Source organism: Cetorhinus maximus, chromosome 10, assembly GCF_964194155.1.
Source record: "Cetorhinus maximus chromosome 10, sCetMax3.hap1.1, whole genome shotgun sequence".
Classification (NCBI taxonomy): domain Eukaryota; kingdom Metazoa; phylum Chordata; class Chondrichthyes; order Lamniformes; family Cetorhinidae; genus Cetorhinus; species Cetorhinus maximus.
In genome coordinates this window covers 131381776-131397773 of record NC_135888.1, presented here as the reverse complement: position 1 = coordinate 131397773, position 15998 = coordinate 131381776, and the positions used below count along the sequence as shown (strand labels likewise).

At 48.1% G+C, this 15998-nt stretch overlaps 1 protein-coding gene across 1 annotated transcript in view; it reads left to right on the top strand.

Annotated features, from left to right (window-relative positions):
* Window positions 1–12870, top strand: part of pdgfrb (platelet-derived growth factor receptor, beta polypeptide) — an 83403-nt gene extending 70533 nt beyond the window's left edge. The window contains exons 17-23 of the mRNA XM_078551174.1: window positions 1823–1941; window positions 3356–3478; window positions 4475–4586; window positions 5513–5612; window positions 8151–8256; window positions 9236–9480; window positions 11179–12870. Coding sequence (XP_078407300.1) covers window positions 1823–1941; window positions 3356–3478; window positions 4475–4586; window positions 5513–5612; window positions 8151–8256; window positions 9236–9480; window positions 11179–11314 — 941 coding nt within the window. The 3' untranslated portion in view covers window positions 11315–12870. The remainder of the gene's footprint in view (window positions 1–1822; window positions 1942–3355; window positions 3479–4474; window positions 4587–5512; window positions 5613–8150; window positions 8257–9235; window positions 9481–11178) is intronic.
* The last annotated feature ends 3128 nt before the right edge of the window (window positions 12871–15998 follow it).

Genomic DNA, 15998 nt, shown 5'->3' with positions numbered 1-15998 from the left:
TCTCTCTCTCTCTCCCTCTCAACTATATCTTCCTCCCCCTCTTTATGTCTCTCCATCTCTCTCTCTCTTACTCCCCCGTCTCTCCCCCTCCTCTCTCCCCCTCCTCTCTCCCCTCCACTCCCCCACACCCCCAACTTCTTCATTGTTTCCTTCCCTCATTCTTTTTCTTCAAATGCTCCATCTAGAATGGGGTAACAGCCTCTCCAGCTGGTAACCTCCCTTATTCTCTCCCTCTCAGCCTTGCCTCGCTCGTTTTTTCCCATGGGATCTTTCCTCTCTCTCTTGTTCTTCCTGAACTGCAACCCGTGACTGCCATCTACTGACAGCCACCTTACACTGCAGATCTGTTGCTTGTAGCACTGCAATCCACAATTTTAAATGCACAGAAGTACCTAATATCTTATAAAAATCAAATATGTCCATTCACCTTGAGTTAAACGTGGAAGATTGTGGATTCAAGCCCCACTGCTTGAACTGAGCACATAATGAGGAAGAAAGAAAGATTTATATTTCTATATCACCTCTCACAGCCTTGGGATGTTCTTTCAGGCTTTCCAGCCAATTAAATGTTTTGGAAGTGTGGTCTGTGTTGTTATGTAGGAAATGCAGCAGCCAATTTGCACACAGCAAGCTCCCACAAACAGCAATGTGACATTTTTTATTCATTCATGGGATGTGGGCGTCGCTGGCTAAGCCAGCATTTATTGCCCATCCCTAATTGCCCTTGAGAAGGTGGTGGTGAGCTGCCTTCTTGAACCGCTGCAGTCCATGTGGTGTAGGTACACCCACAGTGCTGTTAGGGAGTGAGTTCCAGGATTTTGACCCAGCGACAGTGAAGGAACGGCGATATATTTCCAAGTCAGGTTGGTGAGTGATTTGGAGAAGAACTTGCAGTTGGTGGTGTTCCCATGTGTCTGCTGCCCTTGTCCTTCTAGGTGGTAGCAGTCATGGGTTTAGGAGGTGCTGCCTAAGCCTTAGCCTTGGTGAGTTGCTGCAGTGCATCTTGTAGATGGTACACACTGTTGCCACTGTGCATTGGTGGTGGAAGGAGTGAATGTTTAAGATGGTGGAAGGGGTGCCAATCAAGTGGGCTGCTTTGTCCTGAATGGAGTCAAGTGTTGTTGGAGCTGCACTCATCCAGGCAAGTGGAGAGTATTCCATCACACTCCTGACTTGTGCTTGTAGATGGTGGACAGGCTTTTGGGAGTCAGGAGGTAAGTTACTGTCCACAGGATTCCCAGCCTCTGACCTGCTTTTGTAGAGACAATGGCTGGTCCAGTCAGTTTCTGATCATTTACACTCACCTGAGTGGGTTAAGGGGCCTTGGGTTAACATCTCATCTGAAAGAGGGCACCTCTCACAGTGTTGCATTCCCTCAGTACTGCGCTGAGAGAATCAGCCTAGATTTAGTGCTCAGGTGTCTAGGGTGGGGCTTGAACTCACAACATTCTGACTCAAAGGTGAGGTGCTACCCACTGAGCTGTACCTGACACCTGTAACGACCACATGGCTGTAAGAGAGCAAGGGGGGTCTTCCCTCATGCCCGGGGTCAATATCTATGCTTCAACCAATATCGCGAAAAAAATTATCTGGTCATTATCACATCGTTGTTTGGGTCACTTTGCCACTGGTAAAATAGCTGCTGAGTTTCCTACATCATGGCAGCAGCTGTACTCCAAGACTCCAGTTGTTGTGAAGCACATTGGACGTCCTGAGGTCTGGAAGACACTATGGAAATGCAAGTTGGTGTGTTTCTGAAAAATGTAACAAAGTCCATCATGATGGCAAGTCCCTTACGCAGTCTATCATGTTCTTTTGAAAGAGCGTGAGGTCACAGAGGATAAACTACTGATCAGCGAGTCTCCGATACTGAGCTACGTGGATCTGGTCGGAATCAGTTATCAGGTGGCACAAGGAATGGAATTCCTCTCACTAAAAAATGTAAGCCATTCAAATCTGTCTCTGTCCGTGACCCTGTGTGCGTGTCTGTCTCTCTCTCTCTCTCCCCCTTACTCAGGTTAAAATTACAATTTTGTCTTTCTGTCTGTCTGTCTGTGTCTCTGTCTCTGTCTCTGTACCTGTCTGTCTGTCTGTCTGCCTCTCTGTCTCTGCCTCTCTGTTCCTGTATCTGTGTCTGGGTCTCTGTGTGCCTGGCTCTGTCTGTCTGTCTGTCCCTCTCCGTTTGCGTGTCTGTGTCTATGCGTCTGTCTGACCGTCTCTGTGTCGGTCTCTCTGCCTGTGTCAGTCTCTCTGCTGGCCTGTGCCCATGACAGTCTCCCTAATGCCTCTTGCCTCTGCCTCTGTCACTCTGTCTCTGCCTATGTGTGTCTGATGGGGTCTGTGCTGTCAGTTTCACGCTGTGAGCCCAGGTTTATTGGTCAGACTGTCTATTGAGTGTTGGCTGCCTGTGTGTGGAACCAGGGAAGGGGGAATGTGGAGGGGTGAGGGACAGTAGAGGAGGAAGACAAAAGGGGACGCACACTAAGCACAGCCAGATTACCAAATTATTATGTTGGCTCTTCAATCCTTTCCCAGCCTCCTCCTCGTACCAAGTTGTAACTTGTATTTTACCAAACTGGCAACCAATCCCTGATCAGCTGGGACAGTCCCCATTAACTGGAGGGAGTGGGGGTAGCAAGGTGGGGGGTTGGTGTGGGGGGTGGAGGATGTTGGTTAGAGGTCCCACTACTCCCCCAGGGTTAACGATAGGGTGCAGTGTTCTGTCCCCCAAATCTCAGATGAGTGCCGTTGCTTCCGATGAGATGGATTGTTGCTGGAACTCACTGGCTGTGAATACTCACAGACAATCAGGTCAAACAATTCAAAAATCCTGCACCCCACCAGATGTCCTGTCAGTTCCTGATGATATCATTGGATTTCTGGGGATTCCCTCCCCCCCAGTTCCTGATGATGTCACTGGGATCCCCGGCCCCAGTTCCCGATGATGCCACTGGGATTCCCTGCCCAGTTCCTAATGATGTCACTGGGTTTCTGGTGTCGTATGATGTTATATGTGCCTACTTGCCATTGTAATGTAATGGTGCTCGGCAGAGCAAAGGTTAATGTGGGACTGGAGAATAGCACCACCCAAGGTATGATGTATAGAGTCACATGGTAATAGACTGAGAGAACAGTCTAGAGAGAACTCTCTGGAACCAGCCTACATGGAGATAACAGCACCATGTATGACAGTAACCTGGGATCTGTAAATAGTTAAAGGTTAACAATAAAAGTTTCATGTTTAAATATACAAGTCTCAAGGCCTCATCATTGAGATATCTAAAAAAACCCATATTACAACACCTGGTGTATTATTGTGGACAGGTGATAAACTGATTTTTTTTTGTTTTGACAGTGTGTCCATCGCGATTTAGCAGCAAGGAATGTGCTGATCTGTGAGGGAAAACTTGCGAAAATCTGTGACTTTGGATTAGCACGGGACATAATGAATGATTCGAATTATATTTCAAGAGGGAGTGTGAGTATCCCGCCATCCATTTTAATATCACATCTGTATAAATGACACTATCCATATAAATGTCACCATCTATTTGAATATCGGTATCTGTATAAATATCTCTCTATCTCCCCCTCTCTTTCTGTCTCCCCTTTGTGCTCTTTCTCTCCGCCTCTTGCTCTCCCTTCCCTATTCTCCTCTTCTCTCTCTTTCTCTCTCTCTCTCTCTCTCTCTCTCTCCTCTCCTTTCTCTCTCCCCCTTTCTCTCTCCTCAACTTTCTCTCTCCCCCCTTTCTCCATCCCCCCTTTCTCTCTCCCCACTTTCTCTCTCTCTCTCCCTCTTTCTCTCTCTCCCCCTCTTTCCCTCTCTCTCCCTCCCTTTCTCTCTCTCCCCACTTTCTCTCTCTCTCCCCGCTTTCTCTCTCACTCCCCCTCTTTCTCTCTCTCCCCCTCTTTCCCTCTCTCTCCCTCCCTTTCTCTCTCTCCCTGCTTTCTGTCTCTCTCTCTTTCACCTTTCTCTCTCTCTCCCTCTCTCTTTCTCTGTCTCCCTCTCTCTCTCTCTCCCCTCTCTCTCTCTCTCTCTCTCTCTCCTTCCCTCCCCCTCTCTCTCTCTCTCTCCTTCCCTCCCCCCTCTCTCTCTCCCCCTCCCCTTCCCTCCCCTCTCTCTCTCTCTCCTCCCCCCCCTCCCTCCCTCTCCCTCTCCCCTCTCTCTCTCTCCCTCTTTCTCTCTCTTCCCCCCTTCCCCCTCCCTCTTTCTCATGTTAAAATTAGAACACACAAAGCAGAATAACCTAATTGTCATTAACTAGCGAGGAGGATTGTCCTCCATTAGTCCAAAGATGGCTGAAGAGGCCCACTGGGGCACTTGCTGTCATGTGGGATGCCTGGTTGCGTGTTATCAGTTCAGGTCATGACGTGTTCTTTTCGTTGCTTTCGCTTTTCTTCTTCATTTTGTCATCGTTAGGTCTAAGTTCAAATGGTAACCTGGTTAGTAACTATTAACTGATCTGGTTCCCAGACCTTTTTGCCTCTGAAATGGATGGCGCCAGAGAGCATTTTCAACAACCTGTACACCACGCTGAGTGACGTCTGGTCCTATGCAGTCTTGCTCTGGGAGATCTTCACCCTTGGTAAGGCACCTCCAAACATCTCTCTTCCCCCTCTGACTTTCTTGCATCACTGAGGGCACTCCAGTGTTTGGGGAGAAAATTCAGGGTTATTGCTAAGTGGAGTCCTGGTAAATCACACATCTTGTCATCTCAGTGCACTCTCCTACTGGCCTTTGAGTTACATCTACCCAACGCAACACTTGAAGTTAAAATACAGATCAACCGTGATCTCATTGAGTGGCAGTGCAGCCTCGAGGGGCTGAATGGCCTCCTCCTGTTTCTATGTTCTCTCCAAGCCCTTGTTGAGAAGCTGACGACAAGATCGGCTCTCCTGAGGCTTCCAGAGGCTGGAATTAATTGGTTAGCCGCCGTGCTTTAGTGGGTAGCACACTCACTTGCCTTTAAGTCAGAAGGTTGTGGGTTCGTTTCCCACCCCAGAGACTTGAGCACACAATCCAGTGCTGAGGGAGTGCTGCACTGTCAGAGGGGCCATCACTCAGATTGAATGTTAAAATGGGACCACTCGAGGAAACAGCAGGTGTGTCCTCCCCAGTGTCCAGAACCAGTATGTATCCCTCAACCACCATCACTTTGGGAAAAAAAACAGATTGTCTGATCATCATCACATTACTGCATGTGTGATCTTGCTGTGCACAAATTGGCTGCTACGCTTCCAACGTTGCAACAGTACCTGCACTATAACGTGCTTCAGAATGACCTGAGAGTTTGAAAGGCGCTATATAAATGCAGTCTTCAAATTCGATCTGATGACTAGACTGAGTCGTACGTCAATGAGAATGAAATCAAATTGGTGTTTGATGTCTAAGTAACGATAGCTTCTTTCTTTTCTTCCTTCCTTGCACTCCTTTCTCACTCCCCATTCTTTCTCTCTCTCTCTCTCATTTACTTTTTCATTTTCTTTCCTGTCTCTTTTCTTCTTTTCCAAGGTGGGACACCGTACCCGGAACTTCCCGTTAATGACCAATTCTACAATGCTATAAGGCGTGGTTACAGAATGCCTAAACCTCACTACGCCTCCGATGAAATGTGAGTAAACACCAGGAGCTGCTGAGTCAGGCACAGCCCGGAGAAGCCGGAATGATGATTGGGATCGAGGGGAAGGGCTGGGAGGACCAGCACAGCCCTCAGACTGAAAAGAGTGGGAGGAAAAAGCCTGGGGTGAATGAAGGAGCGAGTGGGGGGTGGGGCCACCAAACTCTAATTTTTAAAAACCTGCACATTGTAAGGGGGAGGGAAGGTGGAGTGAAGGGAGATGATCAGTCTTCACGTAAAATACACTAACAGCAACCCAAAAATACTAAATAATCATGGAGTAAAACGGGGGTGAGGAAATAGATACAATAACTATCACTAGAGAAAAAGTACTGGGGAAATTAATGGGGCTAAAGGCTGAACCTGATGGGTTGCATCCTAGGATATTAAAGGAAGTAGCTGCAGAGATAGTGGATGCACTGGTAGTAATCTTCCAAGAATCCATTGATTCTGGAAAAGTCCCAGAGGATTGGAAAACGGTCAATGTAACACCCTTATTCAAAAAGGGAGGGAGACAAAAAACAGGTAACTAAAGGCCAGTTAGCGTAACATCTGTCATTGGGAAAATGTTGGAGTTTATTATAAAGGATGTAATAGCAGAACATTTAGAAATACATAATCTAATCAAGCAGAGTCAGCATGGCTTCATGTAGGGGAAATCATGCCTGACAAATTTATTAGGATTCTTTGAGGAGATAACAAGCAGGATAGACAAAGGGGAAACAGTGGATGTAATATATTTGGATTTCCAAAAGGCGTTCTATAAGGTACCACACATAAGGTACCTTAATAAGATAAGAGCCCATGGTGTTGGGGGTAGTATATTAGTATGGATAGAGGACTGGCTAACTATTAGACAACAGAGAGTTGAGATACGGGGGGCATTTTCAGGATGGCAACCTGTAACTAGTGGAGTGCCACAGGGATCAGTGCTGGGGCCATAATTATTTACAATATATATTAATGACTTGGATGGGGGAAGTGAATGTACTATCGCCAGTTGTGCGGATGACACAAAAATAGATGGGAAGGCAAGTGGTGAGGATGACACAAGGAGTCTACAGAGGGATATAGACAGGTTAAGTGGTGGGCAAAAATGTGACAGATGGAATATAATGTGGGAAAGTTTGAGGTTATGCACTTTGGCAGGATGAATAGAGGAGCTGAATATTATTTAAATGGAGAAAGACTGAAGAAAGCTGCATCAGAGGGATTTGGGGGTCCTCGTGCATGAATCCCAAAAAGCTAACATACAAGTTCAGCAGGTAATAGGGAAGGCAAATGGAATGTTGGCCTTTATTTCAAAGGGAATGGAGTATTAAAATAGGGAAGTCTTGCTAAAACTATACAAGGCATTAGTTAGACCACACCTAGAATACTGTGAACAGTTTTGGTCCCCTTTTCTAAGGAAAGATATACTGGCATTGGAGGCAGTCCAGAGAAGGTTCACTAGGTTGATCCTGGGTACGGAGGGATTTTCTTATGAGGAGAGGTTGAGTAGGTTGGGCCTGTGCCCATTAGAGTTTAGAAGAATGAGAGGTGACCTTATTGAAACATATAAGATTCTTAGGGGGCTTGACAGGGTAGATGATGAGAGGTTGTTTCCCCTTGTGGGGAGCCTAGGACCAGAGGCCATAATCTCAGAGTAAGGGGGCGCCTATTTAAAACAGAGATGAAGAGGAATTTCTTCTCTCAGAGGGTAGTTAATCTGTGGAATTCTTTACTGCAGAGGGCTGTAGAGGCTGAGTCATTAAGTATATTCAAGGCTGAGATAGACAGATTTTTAATCAGTAGGGGAATCTAGGGTTATGGGGAAAAGGCAGGAAAGTGGAGTTGAGGATTATCACATCAGCCATGATCTCATTGAATGGCAGAGCAGACTCGATGGGCTGAATGGTCTACTTCTGCTCCTACGTCTTATGGTCTTATGGTCCCACAATTCGGAGGGGAGAATGAGGGAGGGGAGGAGTCCCACAGTTCGGAAGGGGAGGCTGTGGGAGGAGAGACTGAGGGAGGAGAGGAATTCCACAGTTTGGAGGGGGTAGGCTGTGGGAGGGGAAGAGTACCACAGTTTGGTGTGGGAAGCGGAGGGCGAGGGAGGCAGAGGGAAGGGAAGTGTCCCACAGTTTGGAAGGGGAGGCTGAGGGAGAGGGTGGCTGAGGGAGGAGAGACTGAGGGAGGAGAGGAATTCCACAGTTTGGAGGAGAGACTTAGGGAGGGGAGACTGAGGGAGGTGAGGAGTCCCACAGTTTGGAGGAGGGACAGAGCCAGGGTGTACAGAGCGAGGGGGGAAGGGAGATGGAGGGAGGGGATTCAGAGGGAGGGGAAACGGAGGGAGGGGACACGGAGGGAGGGGAGACAGAAGGAGGGGAGACGGAAGGAGGGGAGACGGAAGGAGGGGAGACGGAAGGAGGGGAGACGGAAGGAGGGGAGATGGCGGGAGGGGAGATGGCGGGAGGGGAAGGCAAGATGAGGTGGAATGTTACCCTTGGGCATAGCTTATAATAGCTTGTGTTTGAAATGATGTTGCAGATATCAAATCATGCAAAAATGTTGGAATGATGAGTTTGAGAAGAGACCTTCTTTCTCGAATTTAGTACAGTGCATGGGAAACCTGCTTACTGAGGGCTACAAGAAGGTAAATATAATATTGAATGAAATACAGATTTTACTCTTGGAATATTTACTTGCATGCTTCATTGGTACCAACATTCTACACCTGGGTGTAGTTACAACCATTTTCAAGAAGTTCAACATCATTCCGGACAAAACGGCCCATTTGATCGCCACCCCATCTACCACCTTCAACGTTTAGCCCCTCCACCACTGACACACAGTAGCAGCAGTGTGTACCATCTACAAGATGCACTGCAGCAACTCACCAAGGCTCCTTAGACAGCACCTTCCAAACCCACGACATCTACCGCCTAGAAAGGCAAGGGCAGCAGCTGCATGGGAACACCAGTGCCTGCAAATTCCCCTCCAAGCCACTCACCATCCTGACTGGGAAATATATCGCCGTTCCTTTACTGTCGCTGGGTCAAAATCCTGGAACTCCCTTCCTAACAGCACTGTGGGTGTACCTACACCACATGGACTGCAGCGGCTCAAGAAGGCAGCTCACCACCACCTTCTCAAGGGGCAATTAGGGATGGGTAATAAGAAGTGCTGGCCTCACCAATGACTCCCACATCCCCAGTATGAGATTATTTTAAAAATGCTAATGGTCCAAAACAACAGAGATGTGCCTTCAAGTAGACAATCAGTTGCTCTCATCTTGTCCCAACTCCTTCCCTGAAAACATATATTGGTTTCACCCCACCCCAACCCTTACTGCTGTGCCTGTACTTGTGTGTTACCACCAGCCCACCCCCCACCCCCCAATCCCAGAGGTGCCAATACCGGCATTGTGTACACACTTAAACCTGGTAACTCTGACCAAGATGGAACATAAGGGGGAATGGATGACGAGATGGTAAATTTGAGGGGAAAGGGAGGGGTGGAATTTACCAATGGCCACATGTCTGAAATGCTGACTTGTTTTTGTTTTTGTGCTCTCCCCCACCCCCGCTCCCCACCACCCCCCTCCCACCCCCCCCACAACCTGCCTCCTCTAGAAATATGCCCAGGTTAACCAGGATTTCCTAAAGAGCGATCACCCAGCGATGTCTCGCACCGAGGTTAAGTTCTTCCAAGGCAACGACAATGTGATCTACTCCAACTGCACAGAGGGTCTGCTCAACAGCACTGATAATGGTTACATCATCCCACTGCCTGACCCAGAACCCTGCGAGGAGTCCGCGGACCCCAGCGGGCCGATGGAGAACTCCCTGAGCGAGTCTGCCACAGGGACTAGGCCGAGGTAAAGAATCAAGTCGAGTCAAGGTCCAGCATGTTCTCGAAGCTTCAAGCAGCGTCGAATCAATCATGTAATCTTACTGCACAGAAAGCTAGCCCATTCGGCCCATCGTACCTGTGCTCTCTCCCTCTGTGATGTATCACTCCCTATTTTGTGAACTCCCTGTTCATCTCCCCCACTGCTTTTTATATTTTTCATGATTTTCTGTGGCACTGTTTGCCCTAGTTTTATCCTGCACCGCTTTCACGAGTTCCAGTTTTGTTTTAATCGCTAATTACCCACATAACAACAACTTGCATTTTATATAGCACCTTTACCATAGCAAAACACTCCAAAGCACTTCATAGGAACATTATCAAACAAATTTGACACCGAGACACATGGCAATATCGGGGCAGCTGGTGAAAAGCTTGGTTAGAGGTGTAGGGTTTAAGGAGCTTCTTAAAATAGGAGAGAGAGGTGGAGAGGTTTAGGGAGGGAATTCCAGAGCTTAGGCCCAGGTGGCTGAAGACATGGCTGCCAGTGGTGGAGCGACTAAAATCAAAAATGGGACAAGAGGCCAGAATTGGAGTAGGTATCTCAGGTTTTTGGGGCTAGAGGAGGTTACAGAGATGGAGAGGGGCGAGGCCATGGAGGGATTTGAAAACCTAGGGTGCGCATTTTAAAATTGAGACGTTGCTGAATCAGGAGGTCCACGTGGGTCAGTAAGCACAGGGGCTGATGGCTGAATGGGTCTCGATGCGAGTTAGGCAAGTTAGACCGTGTTTTGGTCCACGCCAAGTTTACAGAGGGTGGAATGTGGGGGAACCAGCCAGGAGTGCGTCAGAGTTTGTCCAGTCTAGAGGTAACAAATGCACGGAAGAGGGATGCAGCAGAGGGGCTGAGGCAGGGGAAAAGTCAGCTGATGTTACAGATGTAAACATCTTAATGATGGCATGAATATCCGGTTGGACACTCACCTCCAAATTAAATATGGCACCAAGGTTGTGGACAGTATTTCAGCCAGTAATTTCTAGCCCCCCAATCTTAATGCCATCAGCGGCTCAGTAAATAGCACTTTCTCTCTCTCTCTCTCTCATCTCTGAGTCTGAAGGTCGTGGGCTCCGGCTCCTCTGCAGAGAATGGAATGTAAAACCCCGGCTGACACTCCAGTGCCGCGCTGAGGGATTGCTGCACTGCTGGAGGTGCCATCTTTCAAACACGGCATTAAACTGAGGCCCCGTCTGCCCTCCCAGGTGGATGTAAAAGATCTCATGGTGATATTTTGAAGAAGAGCAGAGGGAGTTCTCCCCAGGGTCCTGGGCCAATAATTATCCCTCAAAATGATGCCATCAGACTATCTGGTCAGTATCACTTTGCCCTCGGTGGGAGCTGGCTGTGTGTAAATTGGCTGCTGGGCTTCCTATGTGTCTACGCCTCAAAAGGACTTTATTGGCTGCAAAATGCTTTGGGATGTCGTTAGGTTGTAAAAGGCACTATAAAAATGCAAGTTCTTTTTTTTTAATTTGAGCTGATTTGGTTGTTGACCCCTGGCCGAACCAGCACTTTCTGATTGGTATCACCTCCTCTCCTCTTCTTTGTAAGTTTGCTGATCTCCTACATTATGGTTGTTGGCCCCTCACCTGAATTCATTATTGAAAAGAAAGCATTAAGGAGTGGAAAGGATTATTGAGGCACATCTTCTCCCTTCTCTTGTTTCAGTTCCCTTGTCTGCGTGGAGACTGAAGAGCCTACCGACACCAGCGATTCCGCTCAGACGCCCGAGGCCCCAAAAGAGCTTGAGATGGACGCTGAAGGCGACCCCAACCTGCCCGATGTGGAGGACAGCTTCCTGTAATCTTCACACCCTGGAACTGCCTTCACTGTAGAACTCCCTCAGAACTTTCAACTTTATCTGAAGTACAAACTCTGTGAGAAAAATCTCGAGCGAACGTGTTGCCTGGTTCATCCCAATGGGAATCGGGGCACGTGGAATATCAGGATAATAATGTGAAAAATCTTCATGACACGAAGAGTCCCTACTATAAACATGTCCATCATCCACTGAGCAGGGCTTAGATTCTAAAATGTGCACGTGTGTCTGGGGGAAATGTGACCGTTCTACTTAGTGTCTCATTTGCTGGACGTGGGATTGTCACTGGAACAGGGTTTTATGTTAAGTCATGATGTTCGTTTACAATTTCCGACTCCCTGTCCTACACCGCCTTTCTGTTCCCTGGAGCCTTACCATGTTGAAATTAAGACCAATTGCACTGCCTCCCACTCTCTGAATTCATCCCTTCTCTCTCTATCTCCAAACAGCGAGATTCCTCAACTCCCTCAGTCCCCTGCCCTCCCAGATTGCGTGACTCCACTCCTCCCTCAGTCTCCCTTCCTCTTTGCAATCTGTGGGCTTTTAGAACCCAAACTTGTCACCAATCAGGCCCTGCGCCTCGTCCTGGGATATGCTTTCTGTCCGTGTCGTGCACTATGGTGCTTTGGCTCACCATCAAGACTTCTCAGTCTTAAAAGATACATCGGGATCTTCCTTGGGTTTGGGATCGCGGGGATCTGAACTTGGTGTTGAATTGGAATGCTCGTCCTATGTTAAGTTATGCATAGCTTGGCCTTGGACGGCATTAGAGAGTGGCAGAATGAAGAGGTCACTGTGCTTTAAGGACTATTACACATCTGTACCATTGACCTAAGTGGGAAAAACCATGTTAAGGCCGTTTAACTGTTTTTGACAGTAACTTGTCTTCACAATTTTCAAAGATTTATTTCCTCACAGTGGGACCTTACCCTGGTTCTGATCTGGAGTAAAAACATTTTCAGGGTAGAAGGAGCCAGAGTAGTTGTTAAGTTTGTATTATATTGCATCTATTGAGATTATTCCTGCCCATTACATTTCACCTTATAAGTAGCATTTTTTTTGCACAAAACGAGACTATATAATGGAATTATTTTTCTTTTTCTAAGCAAATATTGTAAATATGATGCCTTTGTCGTGCAGTATTGTTTATTTTGAAAATGTTTTGAGTGTCGTCACTCCATGATGTCAATGTTTTAGGATGCTCGTGTCTACGCGTATGAGATGGAGAGGATATTTGACCTTAAACCCCCACCGAAATGAAACATTAATAATGGAACCCCTGCCACCAAGAATCACAAACTTGACCATAAGTAGGGGAAGCAACATCTAACCCTTAGAATTCAGCAAATCCAAGGTCACTTCTGCCTTCATGGGCCAACCATTCATCAAGAGAGTAGATGAATCAAGTGGCGCGGATGCATCTAAGGGGAAGCTAGATAAACACGTTAATCTGAAAGGAATCAGAAGGTTATTCTGATAAGGTTAGATGAAGAAGGGGGGGAGGAGGAGGCTTGTGAGGAGGTTAAACACCAGCATAACACAGAGATAAAAACAAAAAACTACTGCGGATGCTGGAAATCCAAAACAAAAACAGAATTACCTGGAAAAACTCAGCAGGTCTGGCAGCATCGGCGGAGAAGAAAAGAGTCGACGTTTCGAGTCCTCACGACCCTTCAACAGAACTGAGTAATATTAGGAGAGGGGTGAAATATAAGCTGGTTTAAGGTGGGGGGGGATGGTGAAGGGGGGGGGTGGGGTGGGGGGGGTTAAACCAGCTTATATTTCACCTCCTAATATTACTCAGTTCTGTTGAAGGGTCATGAGGACTTGAAACGTCAACTCTTCTCCGCCGATGCTGCCAGACCTGCTGAGTTTTTCCAGGTAATTCTGTTCTTGACCAGCATGACACAGTTGGGCTGAATGGCCTGTTTCTGTGCTGTAAATTCTAAGGAACTGCATTCATTTGAAAATAACTCCATTTGCGCCAGGCTGCTGCATAAAATGGGGAATCGGTCAGTAACGGAAAAAAAAATCTCCCATCCAAAGATTGCTGACTTTTCCGAAAGTATTTCTTGCCATTTGTCTGAAGTTTGGTATGTGGTGGTTCTTGGTTTTTTTTTTCTACCTTTAGCTGCTTTTTCCATGTAGGTAGCGAAACCAATCGCCAAGAGGTAATTCATATGCCATGTATGCGCACATGTGTTTGTTTGTCTGTGGGCAGAATCGTCTTCTCGCATCGAAGGTGGGTAAGTGGAGGGACACTTCCCCAGTGACATCTCATGAGGAGATACAGAGATCTTGCAGGGCCCTCATTCTGGCTGGAATCTGGATGTAATGAGAGTGTCACAGGCCTGTCTGGCACATCGTTCCATTGCCCTTGCCCTGCCTTCAGTGACCTTCAACCCACTCCCACCCCCGCCTCCTCCAACACCCTTGACCAACTATCATTCAACCTACAATACCCCCGGCGCCAGTCCCGCCCATCACCGTTGCTCCGCTCCCCAGCACACTGGACCGGTCCCCCCATAACCATCGACCTGCCATCTGTCATCCTCGACCCTCCCTCTATCACCCTTGACCTGCCTTCTGTTAACCTCAACTCTCAGGACCTCACCATTGAACTCCATTTCCCCACAATCATGCTCGACCCATGATCTGCAGACATTGACCTTCCCTGTGTAGTCCAGCTTCGTCCCTCTATCCCTAGGAGCCTTCGTAAGGTTGTCACATCCCCCGGTCAGCCGTGCCCCTTTCCCCTTTCACAGCTGCCCCCCCCAATCCCGATGCATCCGTGCCTCTTCTCCCCCGGTTCAACAGAGCTTCCCTAACAAGAAAAGCAGCTCCAACTCCGTCCAAATCCACCAGGAAGATTACCTCACCTGCTGCACATCACCTTTAACCGGTCGTGAATCTGAAGGCATGTGTTTCTTGTTTGCTGCCTACTTAATTCCAATGGTACAACTTAACCTGGAAAAGTTGTGTTTTAATGAGCATGCGTGACATGTTAATGTACTAAAAATAAGTTCCCACCGCTTGCAGCCAAGAAGCACACCACCCTCAATCCACCACCAGTTTAATAACCAACTTTCATTCCGCTGTTGGGAAGCTGATATTTTGCTTCCTGCTCAATTAATGGCCCCCATGTGCCATGTTTCCCACTCCCGGGAGCTTCACAAGATTCCGCCGTGTGTGTGAGTCTGTGTGCGTGTGTGTGAGTCTGTGTGTGTGTGTGTGAGTCTGTGTGTGTGTGTGAGTCTGTGTGCGTGTGTGTGTCTGTGTGCGTGAGTCTGTGTGCGTGTGAGAGTCTGTGTGCGTGTGTGAGAGTCTGTGTGCGTGTGAGAGTCTGTGTGCGTGTGTGAGTCTGTGTGCGTGTGTGTGAGTCTGTGTGCGTGTGTGTCTGTGTGCGTGTGTGTCTGTGTGTCTGTGTGTGAGTCTGTGTGTGTGTGTGTCTGTGTGTTTGTGAGAGTCTGTGTGCGTGTGTGAGAGTCTGTGTGTTTGTGAGAGTCTGTGTGAGTGTGTGTGCCTGTGTGTGAGTCTGTGTGCGTGTGTGTGAGAGTCTGTGTGTTTGTGAGAGTCTGTGTGTTTGTGAGAGTCTGTGTGCGTGTGTGTGAGAGTCTGTGTGCGTGGGTGTGAGAGTCTGTGTGCGTAGGTGTGAGAGTCTGTGTGAGTGTGTGTGCCTGTGTGAGAGTCTGTGTGCGTAGGTGTGAGAGTCTGTGTGAGTGTGTGTGCCTGTGTGTGAGTCTGTGTGCGTGTGTGTGAGAGTCTGTGTGCGTGGGTGTGAGAGTCTGTGTGCGTAGGTGTGAGAGTTTGTGCGCGTGGGTGTGAGAGTCTGTGTGCGTGTCTGTGAGAGTCTGTGTGCGTGTCTGTGAGAGTCTGTGTGCGTGTCTGTGAGAGTCTGTGTGCGTGTGTGTGAGAGTCTGTGTGCGTGGGTTTGAGAGTCTGTGTGTGTGTCTGTGAGAGTCTGTGTGCGTGGGTTTGAGAGTCTGTGTGCGTGTCTGTGAGAGTCTGTGTGCGTGTCTGTGAGAGTCTGTGTGCGTGGGCGTGAGAGTCTGTGTACGTGGGCGTGAGAGTCTGTGTGCGTGTCTGTGAGAGTCTGTGTGCGTGTCTGTGAGAGTCTGTGTGCGTGGGTGTGAGAGTCTGTGTGCGTGTCTGTGAGAGTCTGTGTGCGTGGGTTTGAGAGTCTGTGTGCGTGTCTGTGAGAGTCTGTGTGCGTGTCTGTGAGAGTCTGTGTGCGTGGGCGTGAGAGTCTGTGTGCGTGGGCGTGAGAGTCTGTGGGTGTGAGAGTCTGTGTGCGTGGGTGTGAGAGTCTGTGTGCGTGGGTGTGAGAATTTGTGTTTGTGTCTGTATGTCCATTATTTTTTCTGCTCAAGAGAGAGGGATTCAGTGGAAGTAAATAACACTGGAAGGACACGGCAGACAAAAAGACTTAATGTGACCCAATCTTTTTTCCTCTCCACAGATACAGTCTGCTTCCCTGTGTATTTCCAGCAATTTTCGTCATCTTCCCTCATTTGCAGTTTTATTCTATTCATTTTATCTGAGTGGACATGGTTAGCTGCTGGGGTCAGGAATGGGGTTGGGGGTGGTGGGAGGATGTTGTTGAGATACCCAGGGCCAGCAATAAGCACTTTTTGAGATTAGGTACACTAGAGTTGGCCCCTGATCTCCC